The following is a 22,684-nucleotide window of genomic DNA, read 5'->3' as shown; positions in this document are numbered from 1 at the left end:
TTCAGTACTATTCTAACGCTGGTGTATTAACCCGAAGATGACACTTTATAACTTTTTCCCCCTTGACTTGCGCAAAAGATCACCTGCAACATTGTAATATTTAGTTTTAACTGAGAATTATCAGTCTAAAATGTACATATTCTCTCTTTTCATTTGTTAAGTAAGGTGAAGGTCAAGAAAAATATATTTATATGCAGTCTACGGAATGTCTACAAAACGTAGTTAAATTGTATTTAATACAACAAAGTATTATGTAAATTGTATTGAAAATTGAACAGAAGACTGAATTATCTTTTCCTCTGCCTCTCTCCTTTATATTTATTTCAATTCGAACACAGCCTCCAACCAACTTCAGTCGTGCTTTCAAATCATCTACGTTCTCAACATTTGATCTATTTCTCGACGCCAGTTAAATTCCCGGAAGTTTCACTTAACCAACACACTCACGAAGCGTTAAAAATTTCCATTAAGTTGCTGCAAACGAAACGGCGAAACATCCCTAACAGAAGCTCAATGTTCTCTTTCCTTCCAAAAAGACAGAATGAGGGGAAAAGCCATTAAAAAGCTGTATTCTTTAGTTATAACACGAACCGAACAGAACCGTAACAGCTCGCGAAAAAAAAATCCAACACCCGTTTTCCGTATAAATGCCATAATGATTTATGCCAGATCGTAAAGTCGAGTGGATGGTTGAAAAGTGAACTTTCAGCGCCTCCGGTGGCAGGAAGCGGAGTTATTTCCTTTTCACGGAAAGAAATTGCCGGGTGTGTTTCTATAATATTCACTTTGCTCTTTAACATTTTACACCGAGAAATAAATTTTCTTGGCGGGTTGTTGTTAGATAGTTAATTTTATTTCTATTTGGTGAACAGAGAGATTGATAAAAAAGAAACAAATGTTTTACTTCTCTTATTTCCAGGACCAGGCACGTATTCAAGGGGGGCTTAGGGGGCTCGAGCCCCCCGAAAGTTTTCGGTTTACACTAGATAAAATGAGATTTTTTGTTTCTTGTGGTGTTAAATAAAATAATGTGACGTTAATTTAAGAGAGAAGTAATTATCGAGGCAAGACGGAGAATATTATATAACCCTGTTATTGTTAATAGCTCGTATCCAAGGTGGGGATCAGGTGGCTCGAGCCCCCTCCCACAAGAAATTTTTCAGTTTACACTGATAAAATTAGGTTTTTGGATCTTGAATAATGTGACGATAATTTAAGGAGATAAAAAATTATCTAGGCAACACGGAGAATGTTCTATCACCCTGTTATTGTTAATAGCGCGTATCCAAGGTGGCGATCAGGAGCTCGAGTCCCCCTCTTCATTAAATTGTTTTGTTTACACTAGATACAATTACGTAGGTTTTTGGCTTTTTGAATAATGTGATGATAAGTTGAGATAAATAATTGTAGAGACAAGACGGAGAATGTTCTATAACCCTGTTATTGTTAATAGCGCGTATCCAAGGTGGGCATCAGATAGCTCGAGCCCCCTCCCCCAAGAAAGTTTTCAGCTTACACTGATAAAATTAGTTGTTTGTCTTCTTGAATAATGTGACGATAATTTAAGGAGATAATTAATTATCGAGGCAAGACGGAGAATGTTATATAACCCTGTTATTGTTAATAGCGCGTATCCAAGGTAGGGATCGGGCCTCCCCGATGGCGCAGTGGTAGCGTCGTCGCCTTGTAATCAAGGAGTACGGGTTCGATATTCGGTGGAAGCACATAGTGGTACAGATCCCACTTTAAACTGTAGGTCAGGTCTCGATTAGTTTTACTGTGCATAAAGTGGACTAAAAATACCAAATCAATCAATCAATGAAAACCAAGGTGCAGATCAGGTGGCTCGAGCCCCCCTCCCCCCATCCTCTCAAGGAATTTTTTCAGTTTACATTACATAAAATTAGGTTTTTATCTTGTTGAATAATGTGACGATAATTTAAGGAAAGAAATACTTATCAAGGCAAGACGGAGAATGTTCTATAACCCTGTTGTTGATAATATTGCACGTAAGCTTTTCTTACGCTTTCGGTGTTGTCGCAGCGAACTTTAGCACTATGTAGAGACTTGTCAGCATTTGGAAGCTGCACAACAAAGGTAGCGCAACACGTAGGGCGATTTGTTGTAATTTATTATCTCTGGAAGGGGCTAGAGCGAGAAGGAACGTTCTTGAATAAGAGAAGGAGACGAACTACTGGCAATATTTACAAATCGTTTTATCTGGGGAACGTTTCAGAATATAATGAGAATATAAATACTCTTCTTCAATTTCCCGGTTGATCTGTACAACAAAATCGGTTGAGACTTCAGAGGTTAGTGTGACAATTCATATAGTCGATTAGTGATCAGTCAGTGTCCATTGGTTGCTTTATGAGATCTAGTGATTCGAAAATGACAAGTACTAAATACCGTAAAGTAACGAAGTCTACTTCTAGTTCCAGTTCTGGCCCAAAGCTGAAGACATTGACGACAGCGGAACTTTCGGAGCCTCAGTGTAGTGCTAGTTCGGGTCGAGGGCCGAAGAGATCGAAGGTCTCTCTCTCTAAAGTGAATAAGTATTTCGGCTGCACAGATCAACTGAAAATCAAAGTTTTGAGTGATTATTTAGTTATGCCAGGACCAAATTTTGTGTATGCAGTCCGAGAATTTCATGGCATAAAAAAATACTTTTGTTTAAGCCTACTGGGTTCGACACACACTCAACAGACAATTTTGAACACTTGCGAGTGCTTAGGCCTGAATATGAACAATTTGGTGGGTTTCGGCTTTTGTAAGAGCTGAAAACATGGGAGGACAAGACACATTAGTGGTGTTCAGGCTCGAATCGGAGAGAAATATTCGAGAACTGTCCGCGTCCAGTTCCCAGCACACAGTTCGAATCTCGCGTTGTGCATCCCCCGTGCGTGTATAACACCTTCGTAAAAACACTCCTGGTATATAGATGCTTTGATGCCTGATGAGAAGAAATGGACAAACACACATACTGAGATGGTTCCGGCACACAATGTTATGCATGGAAACAGAGGAGTTGAGTGGTAGAAAATGTTCCGATTTCACGTTCTGATTAAAATGACAGCCTTAAACAGTGGCGGTTTAGGGGATAGTTGCTCCCCATTTTTTGCCTCCACACTATCACACTATGGCCTTTTAATGCTAAGCCTTGTCTAACAAGAGAGAGTAAACTTTCCTTGCACCCTCCCCCCATTTTGGTGCCACCACTGACCTTATACATACAATTATGAGGTTCTATCTATATCCCTTTAAAAAATGGTGTTCAGCCCCCCCCCCCCCGAAAGGAATTCCTGGATACTTGCCTGTCCAGGACTATTCTGTGAAGCCAACTACTCGTATTTTCCTGCAACTCTGTGCAACATAGATAAGTCAGGAATATTTGAAACGACGTATCATTTTCAGGCACCTGAAGATAATACTCCAGTGTCAACCAACACACATGAAAGTCATGGATGAAAGCACGTTTATGAATTCCACTTCGGTGCCAGAGTCTGTGCAATGCTGTAACTTTACTCAGAGCGCTCTGGAGCCCCTTTTTGAAACAACGGACTTGATACAGAAGCTATGCAGACCGCGGGAAAGCGAATGCCGACGAAAATAGTTCTAGTTTTCGCCACCAAGAGGAAGTGTACCGCTGAAATAGCCGTTGCATTCTGACTACGTCACTTTATGGCGTGGATTCAGATCTCATTTCCTTCTGGATCCCTTTTGCCTTGAGAAGCAGACACGGCAAGGTTCTGTCATGCTTTCCGTTACGAGTGCACATTACGCTCGACTTCTTAAGCGTGAAAGGAACCCCAAGTCGTTAAATTTTGGACGCGACTTTAATATCCGACAGTATTTGGGGAGCTGCGAATGTTACACAGTGTAATTTTCGTACGCACCCTTGGTTCCTACCTGCAAGAACAATTATGTTTAGTTTAGGCACCCATATCTTTAAGTAAAATGAAGCATCCATGCATGTTGGTACATCTGCTTCGTCCCAACTTTGGCGATGATCGTATCACCTCCAGAGGTTTTCCAGATGTTCGGCCAGCCAGTTCTCTGGACTTGAACCTATGTAATTTCTAACTGTGGGTATTCCTGAAAGATCTTGTTTATCAAGAACGTGTACGGACGTTTCCAGAGTTGAGAGCCAGCATAACACGACATGTCACTACCATTCCCCACGAAATGCTTCGTGTGGTCACTGATCACGCTGTCTTACGCTTTTAAATAGCTGTTCACGCTGACGGCTTGCATATTGAACAATGCTGTACTGGCACCAACTGAAAATAAAATTTTACATGTCCTGATTTCTGGTTATCGTTATTTCAGCGCCACATTTGCAACTGGTGGCGAAAATTTGCACTAATATTTTTTCGTCGACATTCGCTTCCCCATGATTCTCATGTGCCAAGTTTAACCGAAATTCGTTTTTTCGAACGGGCTTCAGAGGATTCTGAGTAGGCGAACTTTATTTCTAACCACCCGTGCATGACTGTGCTGACAATGAGGTGGGGAGAAAGGGGGGATCCCCCACAAAATTAAATGTCTGTTCTATTTGAGCAAAATCAGCAAAAGTGTTTAAAGACGTATGAAAAATCCAAATTTTTTCCTCTGCTGATATTTTCAAATCTCTGTCTGGGCTACAAAGTTCTGAGATTAAGAAATTAAACTCTCAGTACTTTTGGAACATCACTTAGGATATAGTTTCGCAATACAAACTGAAGAGGATCGGTAAGCGAAATGGATAGGAATTAGGGAAAATAACCAATATATTGATATCACGAATTGTCGTAAAATTAGATCTTTTGATCCGAGATTTTCATAGCAGCTAAATACTCTCTAGAAATGGTCTGGCATTGCATACAAACGCAATCAGTCAAGGATTTCAATATGATGAACTTATAACTTGCAGTATCAAAGTTGATACGCGAAGAGATTTTTTTCAAACCTACATACCTACTTAAAATCTCTCGATGACCACAAGTGGCGTGGCCAAAAGGGGTTAGTGGAAGTTATAGCCCCTTCTTCCCACTAAGCTCGAGTATTTTGAAAAAAGAAAAAGTACGTGGAATGCAAGAAATTGCTGAAAAATAGAGGACTGTCAGCTAAAAACAGAAGACGCGCCATTGGTTTAGTAAACAATTTGCATTATGTGATCAGGCCAATAATTAATTAAATCACAGTATTATTAGGAAGATTTTTAAAACTGATTTATACTTTAGAGTTATATCAAATATATAATGGATGGTGATATATTCTACAGTTACAGTAACGATATTTTCTTTATAACAATATTCAAAAGTGAGGGTGGGGTTGTGTGATGTAATTAACGAGACGGAAGACGTAGAGAACTGGCCCACGCGCGCAACTTCGGAAATCTGCCCACTGCTGCCACCTGGGAGAGAAAACAAATGATGGTGAATGATTGACTGTCGGGGAACTTGAAGGAAACTCATTACCTCCCTTCGTCCTGTCTTGGAAACTTGATTAGTTCGCGAAGCCCACACTGAGAAGGAATTATAATCGTCTTGAGCGGATATTATGAGAAGGACTGTAACTTTTTCTTACAATCTCCTTCCTTCCTATGCCGGTGTAAAGTTTTCGCCTAATATTAATTAAAACTTGCTAAGTTATCGGACCCGAAGATTGATGGCTGCTATCGTTTCCCCTGTGTCAAGGTAATAGACCTTGGCTAAAGGTTAATCAATGATTGTTTGAACAGTGACATTTAATTTCATGATCAACTTCCGGTAAAGCTGGTTACGAAAATGTTCCACCACAAGTTCTGGTACGTAATCTCCATTATTTTTTGCGGAGACGTTAACTGCAGTGACTGCGCTACGACGCCAGGGGCATGAGTGTTCCTTGTGAGCATAGGCGGAACTAGAATTTTTTCCTCGATATTATTGTGCAGATTTTTCTAGGTATTAAGAATAACTTCAAACATTATATACGAGGGTCACTATTTATATTTTGAGCCTAACAATGAAAAAACAGGAATTTGGCATTGAAAACTGCTTTATTGTTTTTCGAAGTATTCTCCTTTATGGTCAATACACTTTTGCATTCGTTCGAACCATTTGTCAAAGCAGTTTTTCCAATCTTCTTGAGACACCTCCATAATATGGTTTTTGAACGCATCAACGGCGTCTTCCGCCGACGAAAATCGTTGTCCACGCAATTTATTCTCGACATTCGAGAACAAGAAGAAGTCATTGGGTGCCAAATCAGGACTGTACGGCGGATGACCCATCAATTCGATTTTTTGACTGTTCATAAAGTCGGTTGTTAGACGAGATGTGTGACAGCTGGCATTGTCTTGATGAAGAATGATCCGACGGCGTTTGTTTGTTTTCCGTATTTGACCGAAGACCTCTGGCAAACAAATTGTTGTGTACCATTCAGAGTTGACCGTTCTACGTTCCTCTAAAGGCACAGTTGCCACACGACCAGTTTTCCCGAAAAAACAGGCGACCATTTGTTTCGATGTGCTTCGAGCGCGAACAACTTTTGTTGGATTGGGTTCATCTTGAAACACCCTTACAGTCGATTGCTGTTTACGTTCCAGCTCATATGCATATATCCATGATTCGTCACCTGTTACAATCTTATATACGTCTTTTGAAGCACCACGATTGTATTTATTGAGCATCTGTTTGCACCAATTGACGCGAGCGCCTTTTTGACTTTTTGTCAAATTGTGTGGGATCCAACGAGAACATACCTTTCTCACAGCTAAATGATCATGTAATATTTTATATATGCTGGTGGAACTAATGCCTATGGTTGCCTCAATCTCACAGTATGTCACATGACGATCTTGCAGTATTAGGTTTTGCACAGCTTCAATGTTTTCTTGAACAACAACTGATTTTGGACGACCTTCGCGAATCTCGTCGGTGAGAGAATGGCGGCCACGATTAAATTCGTTATACCAGCGTTTCACAGTGGCAAAGGATGGGGCTTCATCGCCAAATGTGGAAGTAAGTTGATCGGTGCACTCTTGTCTTGATAATCCACGTCGAAAATCGTAAAAAATCATCGCACGAAAATGTTCACGAGTTAATTCCATTTTATTGTTGTCGCGCAATCTCTAAGGCAACATAAACAACACAAATGAAGCTATTGACAAAACATTTGAAGTACGTTATGGTCAATAATGCCAGACGATTCCGTGCAAACGTCAAATCGCGCCTAACTTAAATAAGTGTTGCCAAGGCTCAAAATATAAATAGTGGCCCTCGTATATATATATATATATATATATATATATATATAAATCACATTCACATCAATACAATTAGAGCTTAATTTGTGGTCAGATAAACTAATCGCGACTGGACCTTCAAAGTGGACTCAAAACCACCAAGAAACGAACCCAGGACCCATTGATGAAAATAATTAGTAGGTTATTTTTGTGAAATAGTAGTATAGTTCTACGTCATGTGTATTCACAGTGATTACAGAAAGAAATAGGCAAGCTTTAGACTTCATTTTCTCAGGACAAACTATCAATAATATCGAAAATATTTGACCCAGAATGATCTAGCTTTCAGTTAACCAGTAAAGGTTATTATTGCCTTGTAATCAACAAGCCCAGGATTCGATTTCCGATTTAGTGAAGTGTCTAGTAAATCTAGAAATCTAGTCGCGAAAAATGTATTAATAGTAATTTTTTATTCTTTTATTATCCGGTAAGGGATTGGAGGAAAATACAAAGAGAGGAACAAATAAAGATTCTCGATGCAATATATTGTTATCACAACCCCTCCCTAAGGACTTCCACTTTACTAAAGAACATCGCTCAATATAATTACACTGAAACCTCGATTTTACGTTTTTCAGTGGACCCAGTTGAAATAACTTAAAATACTGGGAAACGTAAAGTCCGGGAAAGTTTTATAGCATTATGCTCTATTGGGACCATGAAGAATGAATGTATAATGCGGAAAATGTAAAATCGGGGTTCCACTGTATATGGCTCATTGGAGTTAAAAGATTTTTTTCAAGAATTGAACACTATCCCCTTTTAAGAAAATAATCTGGATGCCAGTCCGAACACTTCCCTACGGCTGGGGTTGCAATGTCCCGGATTTCCATTTTACAAAAATAATTTCAGATATGTGAAACGATGGAAAGACGGCACCAGAAACAAAATTAGTGTCAGAAAAAAATATAGGGAAAGCTGGGGGGGTCACAATTAGTATACCCCTGTATACCAAGAAAAATGCGTATTTGGGCCAATGGAATGTCTAATTACCTAACTTTTTTTGTTTGGAGCGGACTGGTCGACCTAGTGGCTATTGCCCCTGCGCCCCTTCTGGCACTGTCACTGTATGTCCCCTACCCCCTTAGCATCGTCGCACCATAGGAAATTACTTTCACTGTATTTGGAGGGAGGTTTAAAGGTTGCTATCCACCCTATTGGTTTAGTAATCATTCTAAATCAAATATAAGTAGTATGAAACCTGTGAGGATGCAAATTGAATATTGCAAAGTTCAAAAGGGTTTTCTATACTTTATATTTTATTCAGATGTTTTAACGTACCCTCTAAACATTCAGTCGTCCAATTTTTACACATCGTAAAATTTGTAGAAATGCTTAATTTAAAATCATTTTGTTCAGAATGCTACATTTACTTTGCCCTCCCAAATTCTAAATTCGAGACAATGCTGTCCAATTCCTACGTTTGAGGAACGTCACTCTATTCATCTCAGGGGGTACATGTCAGTATTTATTCTGATTTATAAACATAAACATTTACATATTTTTGCACATAAAAACTTAAATGTAACAATGCTGAATTAAGACAATATTACCGAAGGCAGGATAGAGGATTATCGTACGTAATACATCAAGTACAATACCGCAATAAAGCTTTAAAAGAAATATTAAATCTTTTACTATTATACATGGTGCCACATTCAAACCAAGGTTGAAAAATGCATCACACGCCACCAAAGTTGAACTCATAAACGTGGAACCATTCGTGACATGCAAAGCACACACTTAGATGACGTCATCATGTGAATTGCATAGGATTCTAAAGAGTAATGATATAATTCTAACAATTTAGTATAATTTGTTTCACGCATGCGCAGTATCTTGAGTTTTATTATCCTTGATAAGCCTTATTTGTGTAAAGGTCACCTACAATTGTGGTTTCATGCGTATTTGCCATGCTGTAATTTCTCGAACACACACACACATACTTACTTACTTACACACACATTAAAATTCATTTTCTTTCTTAATTCCGAAAGTAAAAGTGATGTCAATACCAAACTAAAATTTAAGGTGTACAGTTCACTTCTGCCATTTTTCGTAATTACTCTGCGCACGTTACATAAGATTAAAAAAGTTACCATGCTTAAATAGCTATTAAATTCAAATTGTGTTCCGTAAAAATTACTATTTCGCAATAAAAGCCTCATGTTTTGGTGTTTCACTAGGATTGCCCGGACTTCTCTGTTTTTATGGCATTGTTAAGTAGATAGCTACTTTTGAGATCCTCACCATTTTGTGAACTGATCCTAGAGTTCAAATTTTGCATAATTCTCACAGGCCATAAAAATCAATAATACCAAATGTAGCTACAAGCAAGGCTGTCTAAACAAAGTAGGGAACGTTAAGAAAATACCTGCTGTACGGGAAAACTCGGTAACTTGGAAGATATCCCATGAATATTGCATCAGTTACCAACGGTTAATTCACTGTTCTTTCTCATAAACCTTTGACGTAAAAGTCGAAGGCTCCAAAGGTTACAAAAGATCGTTCAGAATGGATACTTAAGAGAAGCAACGAGGTGATAGAACACAGAGCTCTCTAGCGATCACGAGACGAAGCTCTGGAGTTTTTTGCATTCATCGGCGAATCACATTCATTTTGAAAACGTTTGTAATCTTACTGCATACATTAGTGGAAGATTCATATCAGCTGCAAACTTACAGAGTGGGTAATTTGTATCCTTCCTCTGTTACGAGAACAGTTTTTGTTCGTTTCGTGCTTGCTTTTGTCCAGCAAATGTGAAACAAACGACTGTCTGGAGTTCTCCTTTCATGCGTCGTTGGTGTTCGGACGCATAAGCGAAGATTTATGCTGATTAATTTGTGTGTTTTGTAGGTAACGGGAGGGGAACAAAATTTCAATAGAATCGTGCTCTGTAGATATGATTCTAAGAACGAACCAACGAATGAAAAATGTCAAAATGTCGAAGGAGACCTTGCATAAGCCACTTCTTAGATCTTTTAGACTTAGATATAATGAGGGCGATTTGTGTAAGAAAGTGTTAAGCTTATCCACGGCTATTTTAACATATACAATTATTTAGCTTTCCTAATTATAAAGTGTTTAAATCAGTAACGTACGCAGGATTTCTTTTCTGTTCTGGGGTAAGGGCTGTAGGATACCGTTACGAGCTAACATATTTCGTAATTACCTTTTTTATCCTTCGTTTTAAAAGTAATTCAAAGACATAAATGGTACTCTGGGGTCATTTTAAATAGATTATATTTACTACTTACTTTCATTTGAAATTTTTTATTTTTTTGATTATTTTTTTCAAAATTTCGGAGGGTCTGTTTTACCTGTGGATTTCATATATTCTATGTCTGTTTCTTTTAACTGTGCATATTTTAAATGACATAGATTAATACACTGACAACACTGCACTTTCACTCACTTCCTGTCTTGATACGGTATTTCATACATTTCACGAAGCAGCTCATTGCGATATATCGAACGGGTAGCAACTTGCTCCAAATAACACCTTGCAGTGGTTGGCAACACTGTTTGTATACATTTCGTGTAGAAGGTCACTGGAACGAGCTAAATTGAACTAAATCTGTATCAATGCTGCATTTTCGAGAGTAATTATTACTCTACATAGCGCTATAGTACTTACAGTTCTCTATGCGTTAAAATAGTCGTTACAATAACTAAAAACTCTATAAATTAGACAAAATTACGGAGCACAGTACCGTAAAGCTTCATCAACCGTTCTTTTGCCAAGGGCAATGTTACCAGGTTTTCTATTATCCATAGAGAACGATATCGTGAGCGAATTCAGTTCCAGGAAAAGCAAGTACATTTTTAGGGTGAGTGAAATTATTAAATATAATTTTAATCTTTAATTTTAATTGTTTTTATTTAAATTTGACAACACCTTTGCTGACCTATGCCTGAAGATTTTGTATCGATTCGCATCGAAATTTCAAAAATTAAAGAACAGATTGTGGCCTCGCATTCCAATCTCGTCCAGGGCCCCGCGATATGTTGCAACGCCAATGGCGAAGCAAAACGCCAAACCAACTGCTGGCAAAAATTGTTCTTCATTGTACTTCACCTTAAACGACCTTCTATTCTCCATTTTTTTGGCATCAGCAACTAAAAATGCAACACATTAAACTACAACCATGATACAAAAGTGCAGCAATTCGCTGGGCGTCCATCTTAAAATGTATATATGTAAATTTGATTCCCAGAGCAGCTTTAAAATGAGGGCAAAAATATTATGGAAAAAAAGAAGCAACGTACCTTTCTATGCTCATAGCTGTTAGGGTCAGAACGGAGCAAATGGCAGACACAGTTTGCATGTAATGCACGAACTTGCAAAGGAAAACGCCGAGGGTCCATGTGTATGAGAACAGCTTCGCCACCTGTCGGAGAAAAGAAAAATTACATTCTTTGAAGAGTGAAATTGAATTGACGTACTGGTCGTGATCAAGATACAAAGGGAGAAATTTTGAAAGGAATTCGGAATTTTCTCAGTCTTTCGGAAGCAAGGTCTAACTAACTAACTAACTCTCTAGCCTTCTTAAACCCGAAGGTTCATGGCTGCAGCAACACAGGCCTTCCATCTGTCCCTATCTTGAGCAAGATCTATATACTCTTTTCCATCCCTACCAATTTCCTTTAGGTCCATCTCAACGTTGTCCCTCCATCTTCTTCTTGGCCTTCCTACAGGTTTCTTACCATCTGGTTTCCCAACAAGAATCCTGTAAACTCCTCTTTCCTCTCCAATTCGTGCCACATGGCCTGCCCACCTAAGTCTTCTTGATTTAATTATTCTAATAATATCTGGACATGAGTACAAATTATGTAGTTCTAAATTATGTAACCTTCTCCACTCACCTGTCTCCTCATCCCTTTTAGGTCCAAAGATTTTCCTAAGGATCTTATTTTCAAATACTCTCAATTTATGTTCCTCTTTCAATGTAAGGCACCACGTTTCACACCCATATAATACTACAGGCAAAATTACTGTTTTGTATATTTTAACTTTTAGTTTCTTAGATATTAAACGAGAAGACAAAAGTTTATGAAGAGAGAAGTAACATGCATTTCCTGAATTAAGCCTACTTTTTATTTCCTCTTTAATATAATTTTCACTTGTTAATATTACTCCTAAGTATTTGAATTTGGAAACTGGTTCAAACGAGTTGTTATCAATAATTAGATTTTGATTATTACCTAACACTTGGTTTCGGCCTGTAAACATATATTTAGTTTTCTCTTTGTTAACTTCCAAACCTATCTCTTTAGCAGTTTTGAAAAATATTTTAGCATTATTCTTAATTGTATTCACATCATCCCCCAGTAAGTCTACATCATCTGCATATGCTAACAACTGAGTCACACCATTTAATTTTAGTCCTTCTTTAGTTTCTTTTACTTTCCTAACAGCATATTCCAAGGCAAAATTAAAGAGCAATGGAGATAATGAATCTCCTTGTTTTAACCCATCATGAATTATAAATTTGTCAGACATATTATTACCCACACGAATTTTACTTTCTGTTTCACTGGTGCATATTTTTATCATACTAACAAGCTTCTTAGGTATTCCAAACTCTACTAATATATTATATAATTTATCTCTTTTGACCGAATCATATGCTTTTCTGAAATCAATGAATAGCTGATGGACATTTTGATTATATTCCCACTTTTTTTCAAGTGTCTGTCTGATGTGAAAAATTTGATCTGAAGTTGATCTGTTACGTTTAAATCCACATTGATAATCACCTATAATTTCATTAGCATATGGGGTTAGTCTTGTTACAAGAATGTTAGACAATATTTTGTATGTTGTTGAGAGTAGAGAAATTCCACGGTAATTATTGCAGTTCATTTTATCACCTTTTTTAAACACAGGAACAATTATGGATTCTTTCCACTGTTGAGGGATTTCTTCTTTATTCCATATTAAACAAATTAATTTATGAATTTGACATATTAATGAATTTCCACCATATTTAATTAACTCAGCTGGTATTCAATCAATGCCAGGTGCTTTGTTATTCTTAAGACTTTTAATAGCATCTTTAACTTCAGTCAAGTTAGGTTCTGGAACTAAAGGTTCTGCTGTGTGTACTTCATTCACTTCTGATTTATCTCCTACATGGACATTTAAAAGGTCATTAAAGTAGTTCTTCCATCTATTTAGAATATCGCTTGGGTCAGCTAGAAAATCACCGTCTTTATCTTTTATCAAGTTTACTTTAGGTTGCCACCCCTTTCTAAATTCATTTACACCTTTATATAAATCTCTGATATTTTTATTTTTGCTGTTTGTTTCAATTTCGTTAATTTTGCTTTTCAAGTAATCTCTTTTTTTACTTCTAAACGTGCGGTTAACTTCTCGCTTTATTCTATTATAATTGCTTAGATTTGTATCATCCGAGTTATTTAACCACCTAAGTCTAGCCTGATTTCTTATTTCTATTAGATTATGACATTCATTATCAAACCATGGCTTACTTTTTCTCGGTTTATGGTATCCTATACTTTCCTTAGCTGCTGATTCTATTGCATTACGTATGTGCTCCCAATTCTTGTTTACGTCTGTTTCATTTATATTTTCATCATCATTTAAATCCTGCAAAACCTCAAATCTATTTGACAGTTTAATTTGGTAATCTTTCTTAATTCTTTCATCAGCAAACTTTCCTGTATCAAATTTTAGAACTTTTAGATTTTGTTGCTTATGATTTATTACTGAGAGTCTTTCTCTTAATTTAGCAATTACTAAATAATGGTCACTGGCACAGTCAGCACCTCTATGTGTACGAACGTCAATTATACTGGTATGCCTTCTCTTATCAATGAGAATATGATCTATCTGATTATGAGTTTTACCATCTGGAGAAGACCAGGCATATTTATGGATATCTTTATGTTTAAAAGTGGTACTTTTCACAATTAAATTCTTTGAGGTTGCAAAAGTAATCAATCTTATACCATTAACATTACTTAATTCATGAAGACTTTCTTTACGAATCGTGGGTTTAAATGTCTCTTCTTTGCCAATCTGTGCATTACAGTCACCTAACAGAATTTTCATATCATACTGAGAAAATTTATCAAAGACCTGTTCTAACTCTGTATAAAAATCATCTTTAGTATTATCATCTTTATCTTCCGTTGGTGCATGTATGTTTATTAAAATAATTTTACACCACCTACCCTGTAAAACTGCATATGATATCCTATCATTAATAAATTCTACTGTTTTAAGAGCCGAGATAATTCTATTATTTATGAAAAAGCCTGTTCCAAAATTATGATTTTCAGTACCACCATAGAAAAAAGTATAATTTTTAGTTTTACAATTCCCTTCTCCTGGCCACCTAACTTCCTGGACAGCTACTACATCTAATTTATACTTCCCTATCTCATTAACTGTACACTGAAATGCCCCAGGCCGGTAAAGACTCAGAACATTCCAGGTGCCTAATTTAATATCCTTATTCCTAATGTAGATCTTATCCTTAGTCCAGGGACCTCCCAAAGTAGTCCCCACCCGGAGATCCGAACGGGGGACTATTTTACCTCCGGAATATTTTACCTTGGGAACATCCATGGCCTTATATTGCTGTTTCTTGACATGTCTTTTTACAGTGCAGAGTTGTCAGCTCTACGCCTAACCCCCAATATGAATGGAGGAACTACTACACAAGACAAACACAAACATATTAGACAGCACAATTACTACACAAGACGAACACAAACACATTAGACAGCATAACTACTACACAAGACACACACAAACACATCACAACTATAACACAACACACACACACACCACAACTACTACACAATATTAAAAAAAAAAACAAAAAACACACACACACACACACAAGAAAAAAAATCCTCTTCTCTTCCGGTAATTGAAGTTAATGCTAAACCAGTTTCCCTTTAGTTAGAACCGGGAAACAATATTTTTATTTTGCAAAATGACAAAAGAATGGCAGAAAATTTTCATAATGGGTATCAAAATAGGTTACAAGGAAATCCTTGTAAGAGACTATCAACAGAATAAAAGCATTTATCTTACATAGTGTTACTTCAGAATAAAACAGCATTATATTTAATATTTGCATTTTTTTGTCAATTTTGACAGTACAGTACAATCTCGTCAATTGAAAGTTAAATTGTCCGAATTAAAAAGGCCATTAATACCCCATTTAAAAAATGTAACAACACATAACACCTGACCTACTTAGGCCCCATAACCTTCCTTATCACATTAATGAGTTAGTTTAATTCGGTTCAAGTGCTATCCTTCCCCTAGTCCCTCACCGCCGATTAAGCGAAGTCCGAATTAACGAGCGTTTACTGTAATCAAAAGGAAAACGAGGTACTCTGTCTCTTAGAAGATAAATAGGCCTACCCTTGGCAAAATGGCAACACGGTTATTATAAGTTTCCAGGAAAATACAACGAGCTGAAATAATCCTCTTCCCATTTCCTTTGTTGTCGGTTCTGGCAATAACGAATCTGTTTTCGAGAAATTGAAATGTAACTAGTTACTCTTTAAAATGAGTGACTAGGTATAACCAGTGATGTGCGTCTACACGTAAACAACGATAGTCTACATTCAAAAATAATAATACAAGGGTCGTTCAAGGTTGACCAGGACTTTCGTGCAAGGTCTGTCTATCTTTATCATATTTGTTCATGCAGTAAAGTGCAGAAAATGTATATGCAATGGGAACAAAAGGGGAAATCGTTCGAAATAAAAAGTGAATTTTAAAAGCATTTTAATCATTCCCAAACACATCTCTTTCGTTAGCTTTACGGATTAAAACATTGGAAGACAATAGTAATAATTTAGCTCACGGTTATAAACTGAAAAAACTGATTTCTCTGAATCATGAAAACACGTTTGGTTAAAATTTTGGTAAGCATAAACAAACAAATTGGTAACTGTTACTAAATTTGGTAAGTGACCAAATTTCTTGGTAACTAAAAGAAATGTGCACACTCACCAAAAACATTTGATTCTGGTAAACATCAATTTTTTGTTGTCTAATTAAACAAAGGTTTGGTTACCAAAAACTATTTTTTGTTTATTCCAAATTTACAAAATGCTTCACATTTTTTTAAGTTCACTTTACACACAGAAAGGCTAATCGGGACTGGACCATCAGTTTAAAGTGGGATCCGAACCACTGTATGGCTCCACCCGATATAGAACCCGGGACCCCTTGATTAGAAGGCGAAGACGCTATCACTACATCATCGGGGAGTCCACTCTACATTAAGATAGAGTCGATCACATCTCGAACGTACGTGTCTGTCACCGAGATAACGAAACAATAAGGCTTCTAGAATTCAGATTTAATAGCGCAGTCCATGGGAATATCCAGCGGGGCAGGGGGCACTTGCCTTCCCACATGGAAGACAAGTGGCGAAAATATTCATTCAGTTCATTGTGCTTTTTTATGTAGAAAGTAAAATGACAAATAATTCAAAATAAAGCACTACCCTCCCTTGGAAAGTGTTATCTGCTACCCTGTGTTGTTTGTTCGCCCGGGAAAAAGCCCCCCCCCCCCCGGGGGAGGAGGGGGGTATGGTTCGGTCATATCTCAATCCTTGCGTCTACTTTCTTTTCTGACTTCAGCCGGGGTCACACATTCAAACATGATTATCTTTTTTTCTATACTGCTGATTTCCATGGGCATCCGGAAGAGGGGGGAGGGGTGCCAAGCCTCCACCTGGAAAATGAATGTCAAAACAAAATTTGAAATTTCACACATATAATTTCATTTCAGTTATAGTAATTTATATTAATTATTACAAGAGCGTTGCAGGAATATAACTTCAAACTGAAGGAGTCTTTCTTGAGGAGGTAACTCTATTATGAAGGAAAATATGCCTCGTTTACCTACCTCCCTCCCTCCCTCCCTCCCTCCCTCCCTCCCCCAATCAGTGGAAAAAATATCTTGCTTGCCTCCTGCATGGAAAAAAAATCGTGCAAACGTCCATGTTGATTTCTATCGTTAAATTAATTGCAGTTTTAATTAGGTAGCTCAAACATGTGAGAGGTCAGTGAGAGAGAATGTTGAATTAAACTACTAGTTTGTTAAATATAAATTGAACTTCTCTCTTTCTTCCTTTGCATGCCTCAGGAATATTAGGAAAAACAAGGCTAGTGAAAATTAAAAAGTTTCGCAACATTTGAAGGTTGATTTCATCAGGGAAGTTTAGTCTTATGCACTGCCTTAATGGATGATGTTCAACTTGACGTCACCACGAAGTGTATTCTGGGGGAAAATACTGCAGATTCACGTGTGTTAAGGAAAGCTCATTCGAAGTTTTCTTACAGCGAGAAAATTTGCAATATTTTATAGTTGTTTAGTGGTTTGGTTTGTCGAATACTGGGGATTTGTTCCAATCAGGGGTGCCCACAGGGAGGGTGATTATGGCGCAGGCTGCACCATCAAGATTTTTGGGGGGAACTTTTTCCCTTCAGATAATTTAAAATTCGATATTTATATGCGTTTCATAAATATATGTAAAAATTTACACTTTAATGCACCATATTCAATCCATTACATGAAGATAATAAAGTATTTAAGGGTATTATCTAAGGGGGGGAGAGAAATATCAAACTCTTACATATTAGGCCTTAATTGACACGTGGGTTCTAGGGGGGATTCTTATTAAACGTTGGAGGGATAGTATCCAACTCTAGTGAACGGATTGCTCAAGAGTAGGTGGAATGGGCGATCCTGGACACGTCCTTTGACCTACTTTTTTTTGCCTTACGACATTTTACTATAAGGCTGTCTCCCCTTACGATATTTTTCTGTAAGGCGGCGATTTTATGATTTACGACGTTTTACATACTAAACTAACCTACAATGAGAGAAAAGAGGACAGAAAAAGCTCTGGCATCACTTTTTAAGCTATTTTTTACCTTCTGCAAATTTTGCTCTTATGCTAACTCGTTCTTTGACCTACTTTTCGTAGTAGGTGGAATGCTACGTTCTGGCTGCGCCTTTTGACCTACTTTTCGCGCGCAGTGTTGCCAGCTCCTCACTCGAAAAAATCACCAAGGTTTTTGTTTTTGGGTATAACCTAACCTCAAGCAAGGAGGTGGCAACCTTGCTTGAGGTATTTTTTGCAGTGTTGCCAACTCCTCACTCGAAAAAATCACCAAGGTTTTTTTTCTTGGTCTAACGTAACCTAAAGCAAGGAGCTGGCAACCTTGCTTGAGGCTTGCCTTACAGTGCATAAAGCAAGGTTGCCAACCCACTGGTACTTTTGCCATAGCCTTTTACAAGAAAGAAAGAGAGAGGGAAGAGTTAAACAACCGACAGCTTACCCACAGCCTTTTTTGGTCTAACCTAACCTAAAGCAAGGAGCTGGCAACTTTGCTTGTGCAATCAACCCGGTTGACCGCCCTCAAGTAAAGATCAGCGTTGCCAACTCCTCACTCGAAAAAAAATCACCAAGGTTTTTTTGGTCTAACCTAACCTAAAGCAAGGAGGTGGCAATTTTGCTTGTGCAATCAACCCGGTTGACCGCCCTCAAGTAAAGATCAGCGTTGCCAACCTACATATACTAAACAAGGAGAGCCGGCACTGCCGTAAAAGAGAGAGAGATGGGTGGATGGCAACGCAGTATGTGTGTGCGTGTGTGTGTATAATATGTAGCATTATTAACTAGAGTGTGTTGGCAATTTACTTACAACTAAAAAAAAAATAGAGATGCCAACGTTGGTGTAAGATGAAGAGAGAGAGAGAGATAGAGAGATTTATGGCTGGCAACAGTAACGAGCGAATGCGCCATATCGTAATTTTCCAACTCCGTATATCGTGACCTTTGTAAACCTCTCTCGGGGGAACGATGTGCCACACACACGCGCGCGCGCGCCTGTATTGTGACGCAAGCAAACAAACAAAATAATAATTGTTGTTTTTTTAGGATACCTGGCCCCTATAACCTCGCGAGGGTGCGTGGTGCCCAACACAGTTCTAATGGCCACGGCTAACAAAGTCATGCCTCTGTAGAGTTTCACGTGTTTTTTTTTTCTCAAACGTCCATGAAACTCTACAGAGGACTTCCGTAATGCATGCAACGTGTACTAACGACTCTAGTGTTATTTGATGTTGTGATATTTTTGGATATAGAGTTTTATTGTGAGATATAGATAAAAATAATTATGTTTATTATAATATTTTCTTGATGAAGATGGAGAATATGTGTGTGTTACAAATAAAGTTGCATGCTTTTTTTTTCTAGTGTGTGTGTATGTGTTTTTGATGTTTCGACAGCATCTGAAACGATAAAAAAAGAAATTTTATTGTTAATTTTCACGTGTAAAAACAACAACAAATTTTTTTGTGCAAATTTTCTGATTGTCTCGTGCTATAGTGCAAAAAAAGATATTGTAACTGATAACTAATGAAATTGATATTTGTAACTGATCTGAACTAGTGAAATTCGTATTGTGCTATTGTAACTGATTGTGCTAGTCCAAAAAATTACTTATTGTGCAAGAAAAGATGTTAAAAACTTGTTAAAACTGCTCTGTGACCCTCTCGTTCTTCACGTCGTAGGCGAAGGACTTCTCTGCAATCAGGATGACGCTGCACAGAGTATTGGCAGGCAGCGCGTCGTGGAACTCGCAGACGACCTTGATGTTGGTGCGATCGTTGACTACCACCTGCTTTCTTTTTGTGGTGTTGATGACGAACATCGGCCTGCGGATTTTGAATTCGCTGGGGGTGTAGTACATGTCCACACTTCCCTCGGTCACGCGTTTGTAAGCCGTGTAAGCTTCGTAAAGTTTGAGGTAATCATCTTTGGTTATGTCCAGGTTGTAATTTTCGCGCGGGAACACTTCGTTCCTGCCGTTCTTGAGATAAATGTTCTTGATCTTGCAGTCGTCGAATTTGCTGGAATCTTTTTCCTGATTGTTATTGCGCCCGGTCTGAAAGAGCACTACGACGAAATCTGGCATGTCGAACTGTATGTTGTTGAACTGCGTCGTCACGTCGAATTCCATGTGACTTCCCGATGCCACCTTCTGTACGCACTGGTAACTGTGAAAGTGAATCGCCACCTGCGGATTTTTCAAGATCTCCGCTTTGTACTTGAGGGCGTAGTTTGTTTCGTATTCCACGATCGGCATTCTCAATTCCATGCTCCGGATGACGCACTTGGCTGCTTCGGGTAAAGTGTTGGCTATCGGCGTGCCGTCGGCGTTTAAGTTGGTGTATCGCATCAGTGCGTCGTTGTCGTTGGCCGCTCTTCGAAAGGTGACGCGCAGTCCTCCCTTCCACATGATCTCCTTGTAGTCGGAGAAGAATCCCGGCAGCAGACGCATGGGAAAGAGCACCGTGTGACTTTTCGTCGATATTTTGGTTCCGGCTTCGAATCCCCCGGCCTGGTAGTACGCTGCGTCCGTTTTGGATAATTTCAAAGTTCCCACTGCCGTCGACGTGATGCCTGGATAATCTATTCTGTCGATGACGGTGTTGTGTTTCCTCACCTCCACCTGCGAGAACAGGTGAGGCACGAAGTTGTCCACGAGTATCAAGTTTGCTGCTGCGGGAAACGCGTCTCCGCTTTCCTTCTTCACCACGTCGAATTGAAGGTAGAGGTCCGCTCTGTGAGGATGAATGAACCCATCCCCTACGTCCACGTCGTATTCGATCTCCCTGTTCGCCTCGTTCAGATTGGCGAACGTGCGACGGTTGGGAGGGAAAGATTGCAATTCGTAACTTTCGATTTGCTCCATTTTTTTTTTTCACTATGTGTGTTATTTATTATACGTTGATCTCCACGATGGCAGTGGTCGTTGCACCTGCGAAATCCACCACGTCTCCTTTCTCGTTCGTCACCACCAACTCTATGTCGTCTATGCGGTTGCGACATACTGGAAAATAGATCGGCGAAGAGGGCGTGTAGATGATCGGTTCCATGAACTCGGAACTTGGTTTGAACGTGGCTATGATTCCCGTCTGCTTGTGACTTCCCAGTAATCCGTCCGAGGATTTCGTGATCATGCCTTCCGCCACGTTGCAGTGTACGTTCAGAGTTTCGATGGCTAGAAATTTAGGAATATTGACTGCCGTGTGCTTGATGCCGGCTTCGAGTTTGGTGTCATTCTCGAAACCTAAAAGTTCTCCCATGGTGCCCAGGTCCACGGTCTCCGTCGCGGATAGGATTTCCACTCTGTGCGTGACCGAATTTTGAGAAAGGTATGTGCCTTTGGGTAATTGAGCTTGCAAAGTGGAAAGATTGTATTGGCCTGGCGTGACGACGATGTGTTCGCTTCCGACGCTAATTTTGTTGTTGTGCTGGGTGACGTTAGGTATGAGGTACATGCTGTAGAATGCACGCAGAGCCACGGATTTAGGATAGACGATGTCGTCGTGCAGCGTGAGTTTCAAGATCGAAGATTCGCTCGTAAGATGGAACACGCCCATCCTAGTGATGCTGTTTGAGGTTCCACAATGCTTTCTGGAAATCCTCGATCGTAGGGTTATTTATTTTAGAGAGAAACGCGAGCACGGAGAGGCAGAGATGACCGCAGTTCACGTCTCCGAAATCTTGAATGCGTTCGTCGTTGTAGTATATGGAGGTTTTGTTCGTTTTCAGATAATGAATTAAATTTGTAGGTGGAACACCTCCGAAAGAATCGAAAACGAATGCTTTATCATTGTCGTTTTTGTGGTAACATATCCAATGCGTGCCTGGATTTTCTTGACCGTCCAAGTTGACTACTCCGCATTCTTTTCTTTTGACGCTTGAAGGTAACGAGTCGGACATGAAAACTCCTCTGAAGTGTTTGATTTGTAACGGTTCGATCAGAGATTCAATGTCTCGGTTGGTGAGTGCTTCTGTTTCTTTTTTTTAAACTTTTTCATCACGCCCTTCCCCTTCTTCTCCATGGCCAGGTTGTGACGTTTCTGTTCTTCCAACTCGGCCTTGTTCTTCTTCGAGTCGATGACGGTTTTCGCGATGGCGGCACTTCCGCCGGCCAAACTTCCAACGGCCCCCAATGCTGCCAGGATGGCCGGGATGCTGAATATGAAACCTCCGATCTTTTGCTGTTTCCGCGAACGCTGCAATCTTTTCAATTGAGGTGTGCTGAGCAGTAATTTCATTCCATGTCCTTTCGACAAGCAAGAAAGTTTCTTCTCGCGTTGTTTCTTGGTGAGTAACCCATCGAGGGCACCTAGATTTTTTAGATTGGAGTATGGTATCTGGTACACGACACCCTTGGGCTTCATGTTGATGCTCTATGTGTTATTTTCACGGTATGTTATTTATATATATATTCTGAGATTTTTTCTTGTGTAGTTTTTTACGGTATGTTATTTATATATTTTCAAGGCCTCGCAGTCGTTACACAAATTCTATTACGTGCTTCGTTTTCTTGCCA

At 38.8% G+C, this 22,684-nt stretch overlaps 1 protein-coding gene across 1 annotated transcript in view; it reads right to left on the bottom strand.

Annotated features, from left to right (window-relative positions):
• Nucleotides 1–22,684, bottom strand: part of LOC145995981 (QRFP-like peptide receptor) — a 539,079-nt gene that overhangs the window by 279,362 nt on the left and 237,033 nt on the right. Inside the window, exon 2 of the mRNA XM_083132095.1 lies at nt 11,537–11,658. Coding sequence (XP_082988221.1) covers nt 11,537–11,658 — 122 coding nt within the window. The remainder of the gene's footprint in view (nt 1–11,536; nt 11,659–22,684) is intronic.

The sequence above is a fragment of the Lepisma saccharinum genome, chromosome 12 (assembly GCF_977018435.1).
Source record: "Lepisma saccharinum chromosome 12, izLepSacc3.1, whole genome shotgun sequence".
In the NCBI taxonomy this organism is placed as follows: domain Eukaryota; kingdom Metazoa; phylum Arthropoda; class Insecta; order Zygentoma; family Lepismatidae; genus Lepisma; species Lepisma saccharinum.
The sequence above is the reverse complement of the archived record's forward strand: the minus strand, read 5'-3'. Positions and strand labels throughout refer to the sequence as shown.